General features: G+C 36.3%; 1 protein-coding gene across 2 annotated transcripts; it reads left to right on the top strand.

Moving 5' to 3' along the window:
- Nucleotides 1-5,103: 5,103 nt before the first annotated feature.
- On the top strand, nucleotides 5,104-12,132 carry LOC143637441 (ribonuclease TUDOR 1-like). 2 transcript variants are annotated; one of them, XM_077104836.1, is made up of 17 exons: nucleotides 5,104-5,302; nucleotides 5,824-5,975; nucleotides 6,101-6,175; nucleotides 6,284-6,397; nucleotides 6,478-6,573; nucleotides 7,534-7,740; nucleotides 7,846-8,055; nucleotides 8,143-8,250; nucleotides 8,373-8,540; nucleotides 8,628-8,825; nucleotides 9,737-10,096; nucleotides 10,183-10,413; nucleotides 10,492-10,680; nucleotides 10,764-10,841; nucleotides 10,928-11,122; nucleotides 11,249-11,626; nucleotides 11,698-12,132. In XM_077104836.1, exons 2-17 carry the CDS (start codon nucleotides 5,826-5,828, stop codon nucleotides 11,890-11,892), a joined length of 2,952 nt encoding a protein of 983 aa, XP_076960951.1. In that variant the 5' UTR covers nucleotides 5,104-5,302; nucleotides 5,824-5,825; the 3' UTR covers nucleotides 11,893-12,132. The 2 variants fall into 2 exon arrangements, with proteins under 2 accessions (XP_076960951.1, XP_076960950.1); XM_077104835.1 differs by having other exon boundaries at nucleotides 5,104-5,297; nucleotides 5,816-5,975.
- Nucleotides 12,133-12,573: the final 441 nt, after the last annotated feature.

Genomic DNA, 12,573 nt, shown 5'->3' on the forward strand with positions numbered 1-12,573 from the left:
ATTTTAAGTTTAAACTTCAAATAATAGTCTAATAAATATATCAAACCGGAAAATAACACTAAAATCATGTTTTTTATTCGGATTAAACGGATATCCGAATAACCCAAACAATCCGAATTTTTTAAATTTCCATATCCGAATCCGAATTAGTCATTCGGATATTCGAATTAATCCGATCCAAATAAGAATTTGGATCAGTTTATTTGGGTTTCGATTTCGATTCAGATTTCGGTTTTTTTCGGATTTCGAATTTCTTGAACACCCCTATTTGAGCCAATAAGGAAACCATTTGTGTTTCTTCATTGGCGTCATCCGTGCATTTTGCTACAACTAACTATCTTAAAAAACTTCGTTCATTTTTCCGGTTAGAATAAGCAGAAAAAACAACTGCTAACCCGGTCGGTCAGGCGTCAACCTCCCAACAAAAAAGGAATCATGGTCCAAACGCTGTTATAGTGAACGCGGAGGACATCGTTAACACGTCTAACCCTCCCCCACCCTTCACGGTAACAACTAGCACCAGATTTCGACCGTGTACAATTAACAAAGACTGAAAAGTTATACATTCAATTCGAAAATAGTTATTGCCTTTCAGATATGTTTTAGTAACCAAAAACAAATCCGTGTACTATTCGGGGGGCAAAACGGACAATACTGATGGTACAAGAAGTAGGATGTCACACACAGTGGCAAAGCTTTAACAAGTTTGCCAGGGCCGGACTCAAATTGTATTAAGGGAATCATAAACCCCGCCAGGGGGAGGGGTAACAGGAATACCTCCGGCCACGAGTAAGTGCATTAGGAGCATTGTCCACCTCTATCGGTTTACCGGCTGTCACCGGTGGCTCAACCATATTTTTTTAACAAAACATCCAATGATAGTTCACCATGTTTTCAAAACAATGTAGCTTTGATGATCGCTTCACATCTAATTAGCATGCCCATACGGTCTCATTCTCCCCGTCGAAATCTCTACGCAATTAAGATCCCGATTGTTTTACATCTTGTATACGTAAAACAATCCTGACTGTTTTAACCCACCGATATTAAAAACATGGTAGCAGTGGTGTTGGTGCTGTTAATGAAGAAAGATTATCTGCTTGTGGTAGTGGTGGTGGTTGTGTTAATGAAGAAAGATTATCCGCTTGTGGTAGCGGTGGTGGTTGTGTTACTGACGAAAGATTATCTACTTGTGGTAGCAGTGGTGGTTGTGGTAGTGAAGAGAGATTATTTGCTTGTCGTAGCGGTGGTGGTGGTTGTGTTAATAAAGAGAGAGTATATGTATTTGGTTGTAATAGTGGTGGTGGTGTTAATGAAGAAAGATTATCCGCTTGTGGTAGCGGAAGGTAGTTCCTTTTGGGTTTAAACAAGCACCAAGCATATTCTAAAGACATATGCAAATGCTTTAAGAGGTTTAGAAAATTATTGTACCGTATATGTTGACGATATCATAGTTTTCTCAAACTCCAAAGATAAGCACTATTTTCATGTTTTATCAGTCTTAAAGACAATAGAAAAATATGGAATTGTCTTGTCAAAAAAGAAAGCTAATCTTTATGGAACTGTCGAAAAATATTAGCTTTCTTTTTCGAATGACGGTGAGCTATCATTGGATGTATTCTTGAACAATCTCTTCATTTAGAAAAGTTTGTACTGAAGTCCATGTGTTAACATTGAAATGTGTTGAAATGTGTTGTCCACTTCAGAGATATTTTTGTTAATGACATCATCTATAATTGGTTTAACGAATTGGCCGATTGATGATTCTATTGTTTATATTAAAAGTAGGAGGTTAGGTCTGCAGTTCATAAATAACCAATTTGGTTGTTTAACCAAACCAGTACCCTAGCCCAGTTGGTTAGGAGGTGAATGTTGAGAGTCAAAATCTCATTTGTTATCGAAATCTGTCGGCACGATTACAAATGTATCGACAGAGATGATCTTTGATAGACTAAAATGAGAATTTACAAAACTTTTGGACTGTTTTTCCCATAATTGAGTTTAACACATCACTTATTAATAGAAAACAACTAGTTGGTAGACCCCCCCCCCCCCCTACCCAGGTTGGCCGGGGGGAGCCATGGCTTTGAGCCAAGAAGGAAACCACAAACTGCTTACAATAAGGTGTTTTCAGGATGACATAAACAAGAAACTGTTAGACTAAGTGAATTTGAATGTGTTCAACAAACGGAGGATGATGCACTTGGACAAAATGATGAAATGGTTGACGAACAAGTTAAAATATAAGGAATTGGTTGGTATTGAAGCAATTGCTTTAGATGATCCAGAAAAGGGTGGCAATGATGAAGCGTATGATGAATAAGTTGCAAATATAAGGACTTGGCTAGTGTTGAAGCAATTGTTTTGAATTTTCAAGAAAAAAGGTAGTAATGACCCGTTCTGTCATTTGAGCGCCCCGAGTGGACCAATAACCATTTTCCCGTGTTATTGTTGAATGTATTATAACAGCCATGTGTCGTTTTGGCAAACCCAACTATTTATGATATAATTTTTAAAGTTACGAATGTGTTGAGATCTTTGATTTGTATTTGTAACACTTTTGTCCGTAACATTAAATTCAGCTAAATGACTTGTTAACTTTAAACAAATGACTATTTTACAAACCTAAAAAGCATTTATGTAATTACTACGAGTAAAAAACAATAAATCGCTTGGTCCTTAATGTTGTAACCGACAAAATATTCGTGTTTGAGGGTATTTATGTAATTATTATGAGTAAAAAACAATAAATCGCTTGGTCCTTAATGTTGTAACCGACAAAATATTCGTGTTTTGAGGGTATTGAAAGTCTTAAAGCAGTGAAGGGAATCACTCAAGACTCGTTGCCAAAGAATTTTACTTTAGAAGTCATAAAGAGAGGTTAAGAAAAGTGTCAATGTTTATTAATGGTGTATTTTTTTTTGTCCCAACACAAACATAACATTAAGTTCATGTGTTTGCATTTGGTATAAATGGGTTAAGGTTACTACATGGTTGAACCATCGACCCCGTTTAGCCAAATAGACAGGTCATGTTGTGGTCAATTTGACAAGTTCGTTGTTTGGACCGTTTAACCCATTTATTTATTTATTTTTATACATTATATATCTGTGTTATATAACAAATTGAATTGGTTGGATATTGTATGCCAAAGTTTGAAACTAAAAAATAAATTGATGTAAGATTACAATAAAAATGCAATTGTTTTATATAATTTTGTATTTTTTTGTTGTAAAATTTCAGGGTCAAATTTGGTCAACCCGTAAATGTGTTGTCATTTCGGGTTCACATGTTTGCAAGGTTTTCAGTTTTTGGGTCATCTTGTGTTAGACCCCACTAATCCACGAACACAACTCGTTTATCACCCCAAAATTTATGTCATTGACGGAGATGAGGACGACTAGGGCTTTGAGATCAATGAGCTCAACGTCATAATTTATGTCATTTGTTAAAATAATACAAATAATTATTTTGCATAAAATTAACAATACTTTAAACAAAAGTTAGTGCATAAATCAAATCATGTTGTATATATAAAATCACATATTACAAATAATTATTTTGCATAAAATTAACAATACTTTAAACAAAAGTTAGTGCATAAATCAAATCATGTTGTATATATAAAATCACATATATTAAACATGCAAACTTTTAAAGTAAATTATAAGAGTGTTACTTTTGTTAAACTAGTAGGGATTATCTGAGTTAATTATGGGCTTCGTACGGTTAGGTTGGGCCAGCTAGCAGTGGTCTTTTGTCATTAAGTCAGCCTATACGGAGTACTTCAACAATTCTCTGTGTTAGCCATTTAACAAAAAATCTGAGTTAATTAACTCTTATATATAGCCGAGCAGATAAGATGTAATCATGTAATGAAGACTATAAAAAAAGGACATTTTTATATCCCATTTATGTCTATTTAAAGTAACAAATAGTTGTGTTTATATGATTCTCATAACTATCCACTTTAATAACAAACATTAAAAGAATTTATTTAATACTAATATCCGATATCATTTTTAAATATGCTTAATAAAGTTATTGGAAAAAGACGGCGTAATAAAACACGCAAATCCCGTGTCGCTCCTGCAACAAAACTCGATCAAAGGAATCCTCATATTCCTCCGATTGTTGCCCCTGAACGGGAAAGAACACAACTCACACGTTATATTCCGATTACTAACTTGTAACTCCCCCGACTGTACGTACGCGGTGTTGTAGGTTCGTTTTCAACACCCTTGTTCTTCTCAATTGACTTTAGATTTTGAGAATCGACCCTTAATAATCGAAACACTAGTTACTTTGTTCAATTAAATAACTCCCAGTTGCAATCAAACTATCAGACTGCTTGTTCGAGAATGGAATTCTTGGTCGGACTACTTGAACCTAACCCTCAACACTTGAATTGTTCCTTGGTCAGCACCTTCTGATCTCGAATCTTGATTGCAATTATTGAACAAACTCGACGAGCTCTTTAAGCCGCTCCATGGCATCTTGATATAAACGTATTCGAGTAAATCGATTAATTTTGGAATAAACTCTTCAATTCCATTAACCAAAAAAAATAACTAAAAAACTTGATTACAGTACTTACCAAAAACTCGATATTTCAGCTAAACATAACTCAATACATCATAACTATGATTCCTATTACATTTCTATTACATGTACTTTAAATAATACCAATAATAATTAATAATTAACTTAAACAAATAATAATACCAAAATTAATAACTAACCTACAACCCTTTAATTGGTATTTATTTGATCTCACAATACAATAAAAAACCCATTTAGTTAAAATCTTTAATTCCATTTATAACATGTTTTAACTTTGTAGTTTATACTCCCTTTTTAACCACTTTGAGGAAACACTTGTACCAGAAGAATGAGATTCATTCAGTACACCTGACGCACTCTGATTGGCCAACGCATCCGACGTGGCACCAAAATATCGTCACTCACGATACTTATCATCTATAGTCATTCAGTCAGAATCAGTTAGCGCAAACGTTATGGCATTTTGGATAATTTACCCAAAATAGAGGGGCAACTTTATTACTTTCAATTTTCACATCCACTATATTATTAGACATACACACAACTAACCCATATATTGTATCTATCGTCTCACAATATTAATATTATTAAATCCTCCGGCTGAATCACCATCGTTTCCGATCAAATCCGGTGCTGGGTATTGATTATTATGCTTGGGTTTTGATCGTAACCCATTTTCAGCTGATTGATTTGAGTGTGTTCGTGGTTTGATTGATTGATTGATTCAGAAGCAGGTACTGTTTGGATCTGTTGATTGATTTATGCATGTGGGTTCTGTTGTAATGTGAATTTTGAATGTGGGTTTTGTAGATCGGACTGATTGGATTCGTTTTGGTTCATTTATTGATTGAATTTGTGATTGATTGTATATATGTTGTGTTCTGTATGTAGATCTGAAGATTGGTTACTGTAGGTTGTTTAATTGGGAATTAAATTGATGAGTTTATTAGCTGTTTATTGTTGTTTAATTGGGAGTTAAATTGATATAAATTGAAGGTTTAAATTGTTCAATTGGATTTATTTTGATGTGTTTATTGCTGTTTAATTAGGATTTGACTTTTTTTTATCAAGTGTTTGAATTGGAAATTTATGGTTTTTGTGTATCTATGCAGTGATTCGCGATCGGTATAGGTGATAATTAGCAAATTATGTGTTCTATGTGTTTCTATGATGTTAAAGTTTGTTTTTTTTAATTGGGAGCTTGGGTACCTTGTGATGTAGTTTTAATGTTTTTTGTGTTTTTATTTTGTAGATTGTTAGTAATGGCGCAACCAGCTGGAAATTCGGGATGGTTGAGAGGAAAGGTGAAAGCCGTTTCGTCTGGTGACACCTTGGTGATCATGGGATTCACCAAAGCAGAAATCCCCCCTGAGAAGACTGTCGTTTTGGCGCATCTTTCGGCTCCGAGATTAGTATGTCTACTTGAACATTTAATTCGTTAAATAATATTTAACAATTTGAATTGTACTTGGAATCAATCTTGATTGTTGTTAATGTAATTTACTAAATGATGGTTTTTTTTATTCTTGTCATGTAGGCGCGCCGAGGTGGCCAGGATGAACCATTTGCATGGGAAAGCAGAGAATATCTCCGGAAGTTGTGCATCGGAAAGGTTGCGATTCGTTATACATATATCTTTCTGTGTTTCATTAATGTAGCATTGTATCATTAAATGATGATAGTATAAAGATTTAATCTTTGTTATCTTTTTGTGTAATAGGATGTTGTTTTTAGAACGGAATACACCATCCCAAATTTCTCCCGTGAGTTCTGCAGCGTTTTCATTGGTAGCACAAATGTCGGAAACGAGGTTGTCACTCATGGATGGGCAAAGGTAGTTTAAATTCTTTTACCAGCATTTATAGTTAAAGATTAAATCTTTGCATCTTACATAAGTTCACTTGCTGATTACAGGTTAAGGAGGCCAAAGGAGAGGTGACCCCTGAGCATTCCGAGCTGCTACGCCTTGAAGAACAAGCCAGACAACAGGGCGTGGGTTTATGGGACAGGGTCAGTTACTGTTTCTTAAGCCAACTGATTACTAGTTTTCTGTCCTCATTACAATATGCCGAGTATTTGGGGTTAATTTTATATTTATGGAATATATATCGCGCTTTCTATAGAAATGGTCATTGAATTGATTATATGTCATTCAACTATTAATTGGTTTTATTCTCATCATACTGATTATATGCTGTCATTTAACTAATTATATGATTATTTGGCGCGCGATTGCACCAACTATTAATATGTTTTGTCGTCTAACTAATTATATGTTGTCATTTAACTGATTATATGGTTATTCAGTGCGCAATTGCATCAACTATTAATATGTTTTGTCGTCGTCTAACTAATCATATGTTGTCATTTAACTGATTATATGGTTATTTAGTGCGCGATTGCATCAACTATTAATATGTATTGTCGTCGTCTAACTAATTATATGATTATTTGGTGCGCGATTGCACCAACTATTAATATGTTTTGTCGTCTAACTAATTATATGTTGTCATTTAACTGATTATATGGTTATTCAGTGCGCGATTGCATCAACTATTAATATGTTTTGTCGTCGTCTAACTAATTATATGTTGTCATTTAACTGATTATATGGTTATTTAGTGCGCGATTGCATCAACTATTAATATGTTTTGTCGTTGTCTAACTAATTATATGTTGTCATTTAACTGATTATATGGTTATTTAGTGCGCGATTGCACCAGCTATTAATATGTTTTGTCGTTGTCCAACTAATTATATGTTGTCTTTTAACTGATTATATGGTTATTTAGTGTGCGATCACATCAGCTGGTATTATGTTTTGTCGCGTCGAACTGATTATATTTTGTCATTTAATTGATTATATGGTTATTTGGTGTACGATTGCACCATCTATGAACATGTTTTTTTGTCACCTAACTGATTATATTTTGTCATTTAATTGATTATATTCGGTGGTTTTTGTTTTAGTCACCGGGTGCTGTTGAGGCTGCTATCAGGAACCTTCCACCATCTGCTGTTGGTGATCCCAGCAATCTTAATGCAATGGGCCTTTTAGCTGCTAACAAAGGCAAATCCATGGAAGCAATTGTTGAGCAAGTTCGTGACGGGAGCTCGCTTCGTGTTTATCTGCTTCCAGAATTTCAATTTGTTCAAGTTTTTGTTGCCGGAATCCAGGTAGGAGTTTATTAGCATTAATATTTATATAGTCTGTTGTGGAGCTTCTATGGTAATACTTTGCGTTTCATGCAATCTTATTATTTTTTGTTTATTAATAATTAGGCTCCGTCAATGGGAAGAAGGACCCAAGAACCTACCATAGTAACTGATATACCATCTGATGAACCAAATGGAGAAACTAATGGCGAGTCGCGTGAGCCCTTAACATCAGCTCAAAGAATTGCATCCTCACCAGCCTTTACTGAAGTTTCCCCTGATGCATTTGGGAGGGAAGCTAAACACTTTACCGAGATTCGTGTGCTAAACAGAGATGTAAGTAATGTCTTAGTTATTTATTCTTAGTTAAACTCTTTTGATGGAGTGAATCGAACATTTATATACTTTGCATGCTCTCTACAGGTTCGCGTTGTTCTTGAAGGTGTTGACAAGTTTAGCAATTTGATCGGTTCTGTGTATTACCCTGATGGTGACTCAGCAAAGGACTTGGCAATGGAGCTTATTGAAAATGTATGTTATATAATCTCAAGTCAACAATATCTAATGGCTATTTTAATTGCAGATTGTTGCTAAACAATATATATATTTTTCTTTATTTTTTTCTATCTGATTGATTATCTTTTTTCGTGTAGGGATATGCAAAGTATGTTGAGTGGAGTGCAAGTATGATGGAGGAAGAAGCCAGGAGGAAATTGAAGGCGGCTGAACTTCAAGCAAAGAAGAGTAAGTTGAGGCTTTGGACAAACTATGTGCCTCCAGCTACTAATTCAAAGGCTATATCAGACAATTTCACTGGAAAGGTTGGTCTAAATCTTAGCTTCATGAAAAGTTTCTTGTATTCCATTTATCTAAATATCTTAACATATTTTATTTCAAATTCGTTACAGGTAGTTGAAGTTGTTAGTGGAGACTGCATCGTTGTTGCCGATGATTCTCTTCCATTTGGAAGTCCCGCAGCTGAGAGACGAGTTAATCTCTCAAGTATCAGATGTCCCAAACTGGGAAATCCAAGAAGAGACGAAAAACCTGCTCCTTATGCTCGTGAAGCAAGAGAATTTCTAAGAACTCGATTAATTGGCCGTCAGGTAATATACTTTTTAATTCTCTAAAAATTGGATTCGGGTTGAAAATGCTATTTTCATACAGGCCAAAACAGGCTGGGTAATGATGAGATGACCTTCAGACGTTTTTTATTCGTTTCTTGAAAACTTTATATGAAGTTATGTTTTCAAAAACAATATTTTTACCATAATAATCTCTTTTTGAATAAAACAACTTAGGAGGTTAGTACATTGAATATGTTTATTATTATTATAATTATAATTATTATTATTATTATTATTATTATTATTATTATTATTATTATCTCTTCCTCTTTTGCTAAATTTTATTATTTGCCCTATTTGACTCTTTCCGAAAATGTCCTCTCCCTAGAGAGAGATTCCATTTTTGTCCCCTCTAAGTTCAAATTCCGCCTTTGTCCAACACAAACCCGTCGACACTGCTGTGTTTGAAATTCGAGCCGATACGTTTGTGATCCAATCATATCACGCCACGTGGCCGGGAACATATCATCCCTGGCATGTTTTGAAGTGAAACACGTCGTCTGCGGCATGTTTTAAAACAAATCTGGGAATGACGAGATTTGTTTCGAACATGTCGGGGGGCGACGTGCTTCGTTTCGAAACATGCCACGGACGACCTTTTTTTGGCCACGTGGCATGATATGATTGGATCACAAACGCGTCGGCTTGAATTTTAAACACGGCAGCGTCGACGGTATAGCACATGTACAAAGATGGAAATTCGAATTTGGGGGAACAAAATTGGAATCTCTTTCTATATAGAGGACATTTTGGGAATTTTCCCTAAAAATAATCCAATTTGACCTTTTTAAAGTAAATGGGTCGAAGTTACCACTTGTATGTTTATCTATAATTTGGAATAGAAAGCTTGTGGGTGAAATTTTATTCTTTAATATATATTTTAAACTTAGGTTCAAGTTTCAATGGAATACTCTAGAAAGGTCCTGCTTGCCGATGGATCAGCTCCTGCGGGCCCTGCAGATTCACGTGTTATGGGTTTTGGGTCAGTCTTCTTGTTATCTCAAGGGAAGGAAACTGAAGATGTCCCCTCAACAACTCCCCCTACATCAGCGACTCAGCAGCCAGGTGTAAATGTTGCTGAGCTCATCATTGCTCGTGGGTTTGGCACTGTCATTAGACATAGAGACTTTGAAGAAAGATCAAATTACTATGAGAATCTTCTTGCAGCTGAATCTCGTGCTACAACTGGAAGAAAAGGGATTCATTCTGCTAAAGATCCTCCAAGCATGCATGTTACAGATCTCTTGACGGTTAGAAACTTATAACCACTCTTTTATTATGATCATTGACCGGTATGTGTGTGTGTGATGCTGACATTTTTTTTCCCGTTTATTAGACCTCGGCCAAAAAAGCCAAAGATTTCCTCCCGTTTTTGCAACGCAACAGGAGGATGACAGCTGTCGTCGAATATGTTCTTAGCGGTCATAGGTTTAAATTATATGTCCCAAAAGAAACATGCAGCATTGCTTTCTCACTATCTGGTGTCAGATGCCCTGGTCGTGACGAGCCCTACTCCAATGATGCAATTTCACTCATGAGGCGGAAGATTATGCAGAGGGATGTAGAGGTAATATTCCTCTTACACCATTTATGCGTATCAGTATTTTATTCATTATTTAAAGTGTTTCTGTTTTAACGTGTGCAGATTGAAGTGGAAACGGTTGATAGAACAGGAACCTTTTTGGGATCATTGTGGGAATCGAGAAGCAATGTTGGGATCACCCTTCTCGAAGCTGGTCTTGCCAGACTTCAGACAGGGTTTGGTGCTGATAGGATTCCAGATGCTCACCTTCTTGCTCAGGCTGAGCTGCTTGCCAAGAAGCAGAAGTTAAAGGCAAGTAATTTGGTTATAAAAGCATATAATAAATAACTTAAACTGGATTGTGGAATCATCTCTGATTGGTAGTTTCTTTGCAGATATGGGAAAACTATGTTGAAGGAGAGGAAGTTTCTAATGGCGCAACTAATGATAAAAAACAGAAAGAAGAGTTTAAGGTCCCTTAATGATTATTTTCATTATTATTGGTTTTTTCAATACCAATATGTTATATGTGCTAATTGCATTCAATGTGCTGTTACAGGCGGTGGTGACTGAAGTTCTTGGTGGAGGCAAGTTCTATGTCCAGGCAGTAGCAGACCAGAAAGTTGCTTCCATCCAACAGCAACTTGCTTCTTTAAATCTCAAAGAAGCACCTGTGCTTGGTGCGTTTAATCCAAAGAAGGGCGATCTTGTCCTTGCACAGTTTAGCGCAGATAACTCATGGAACCGTGCCATGGTGAGGCTTATGTTATATTTAAAATCAGTTTACTTGTGAATGGGTTGATTTGGATTATATTCTATCCCAAACGGGTCAGACAGTAATAATAATAAAATTAATGTTGTTTCTTTCAATGACATGTAGGTTGTGAATGGACCGCGCGGCGTTGTTCAAACAACCAAAGACAAATTTGAAGTGTTCTACATTGATTATGGGAATCAAGAAGTCGTTACATACAGCCAGATCCGTCCTCTGGATCCATCCGTATCCTCTGCACCCGGACTGGCCCAACTTTGCCAGCTGGCATACCTAAAGGTACCGGCTTTGGAGGAAGATTATGGCCAGGAAGCAGCTATGTATCTAAGTGAACACACACTTAGTGAGCCAAAGGAGTTCAAAGCAGTGATTGAGGATAAAGATACTTCTGGAGGAAAAGTTAACGGTCAAGGCACCAGAAACCTTCTCTTGGTAACTTTGGTCGACATGGAATCTGACACCAGTATTAACGCCATCATGCTCAAGGTTTGTATGCTTGTAACCCTCGTTATAATATTCTTCGTCAACAATAATAATTTAACTTGAAAATTGTTCAGGGAGGAGTGGCGAGGTTGGAGAAGAGGAGGAGATGGGAGCCTAAAGACATACAACAAATGCTGGATGAATTAGAAAAGTTTCAAGCGGAAGCGCGCACCAAAAGGCTCGGGATGTGGGAGTATGGTGATGTTGAGTCTGACGACGAGGAAAACCCGCTGCCTGGTGCTAAGAAGGCCGGTGCTGGAAAACGTTAAAGAAATAGAAAGTTGATGTGTTTTTTTCTTTTTCTTTCGTTCTGGGAGATTTTATCGGGCGTTGTTTTATTTAATTTTACTCAGTAGAGGACAGTTTTGTTTTGTTTTGTTGTTATTGTAGTTTAAGTTATAGACTCTTAATAAGGTGAGCAGTGATGGTTATAAGGATTACAGAGACCATAAGCGGATGTTTGTTTGTGTGATATATGTTTACCTTTTTAAGTTTCTTAACTTTCATTTCATCAGCTATTCCTTTGTAGAAGTGCACAAACCAGGTCAGTTCCGGGTAGGGTATTTGACCGGGTTTTCCGGGTTGTTTTTTCGGGTCGGGTCGGGTTTTGACCGGTAAAAGTGAAACTGGTTCTGGTGGGTCCGGGTCGGTCCTTTTTCGGGTACAGGTACTGGGAGAAGCTCAATGCGGGTCGTACTCGTAGGTTGGGTATGAGTAGGAACCGGTTTCGGGTCTGGTTCAAAACCAGGTATTTTGTGCACCTCTACTCCTTTGCAGGTTACCTTTTGATATCAGGCAATTACATATAACTGGGTTTTGGATTTGCATCTTAAGGCGAATTCATTTATGATTTTATTTTACCGGGTTGGCTAAATGTATCCGGTTGGTTTAATTTAGAATAAAAGGCTTATACGACCCGATAAGATGTAGCTTACGCACTATACGGCTGG

This window comes from Bidens hawaiensis, unplaced genomic scaffold (assembly GCF_021521415.1).
Source record: "Bidens hawaiensis isolate Kalapana, Puna unplaced genomic scaffold, B.hawaiensis_p1.1 tig00008283_1, whole genome shotgun sequence".
NCBI lineage: Eukaryota > Viridiplantae > Streptophyta > Magnoliopsida > Asterales > Asteraceae > Bidens > Bidens hawaiensis.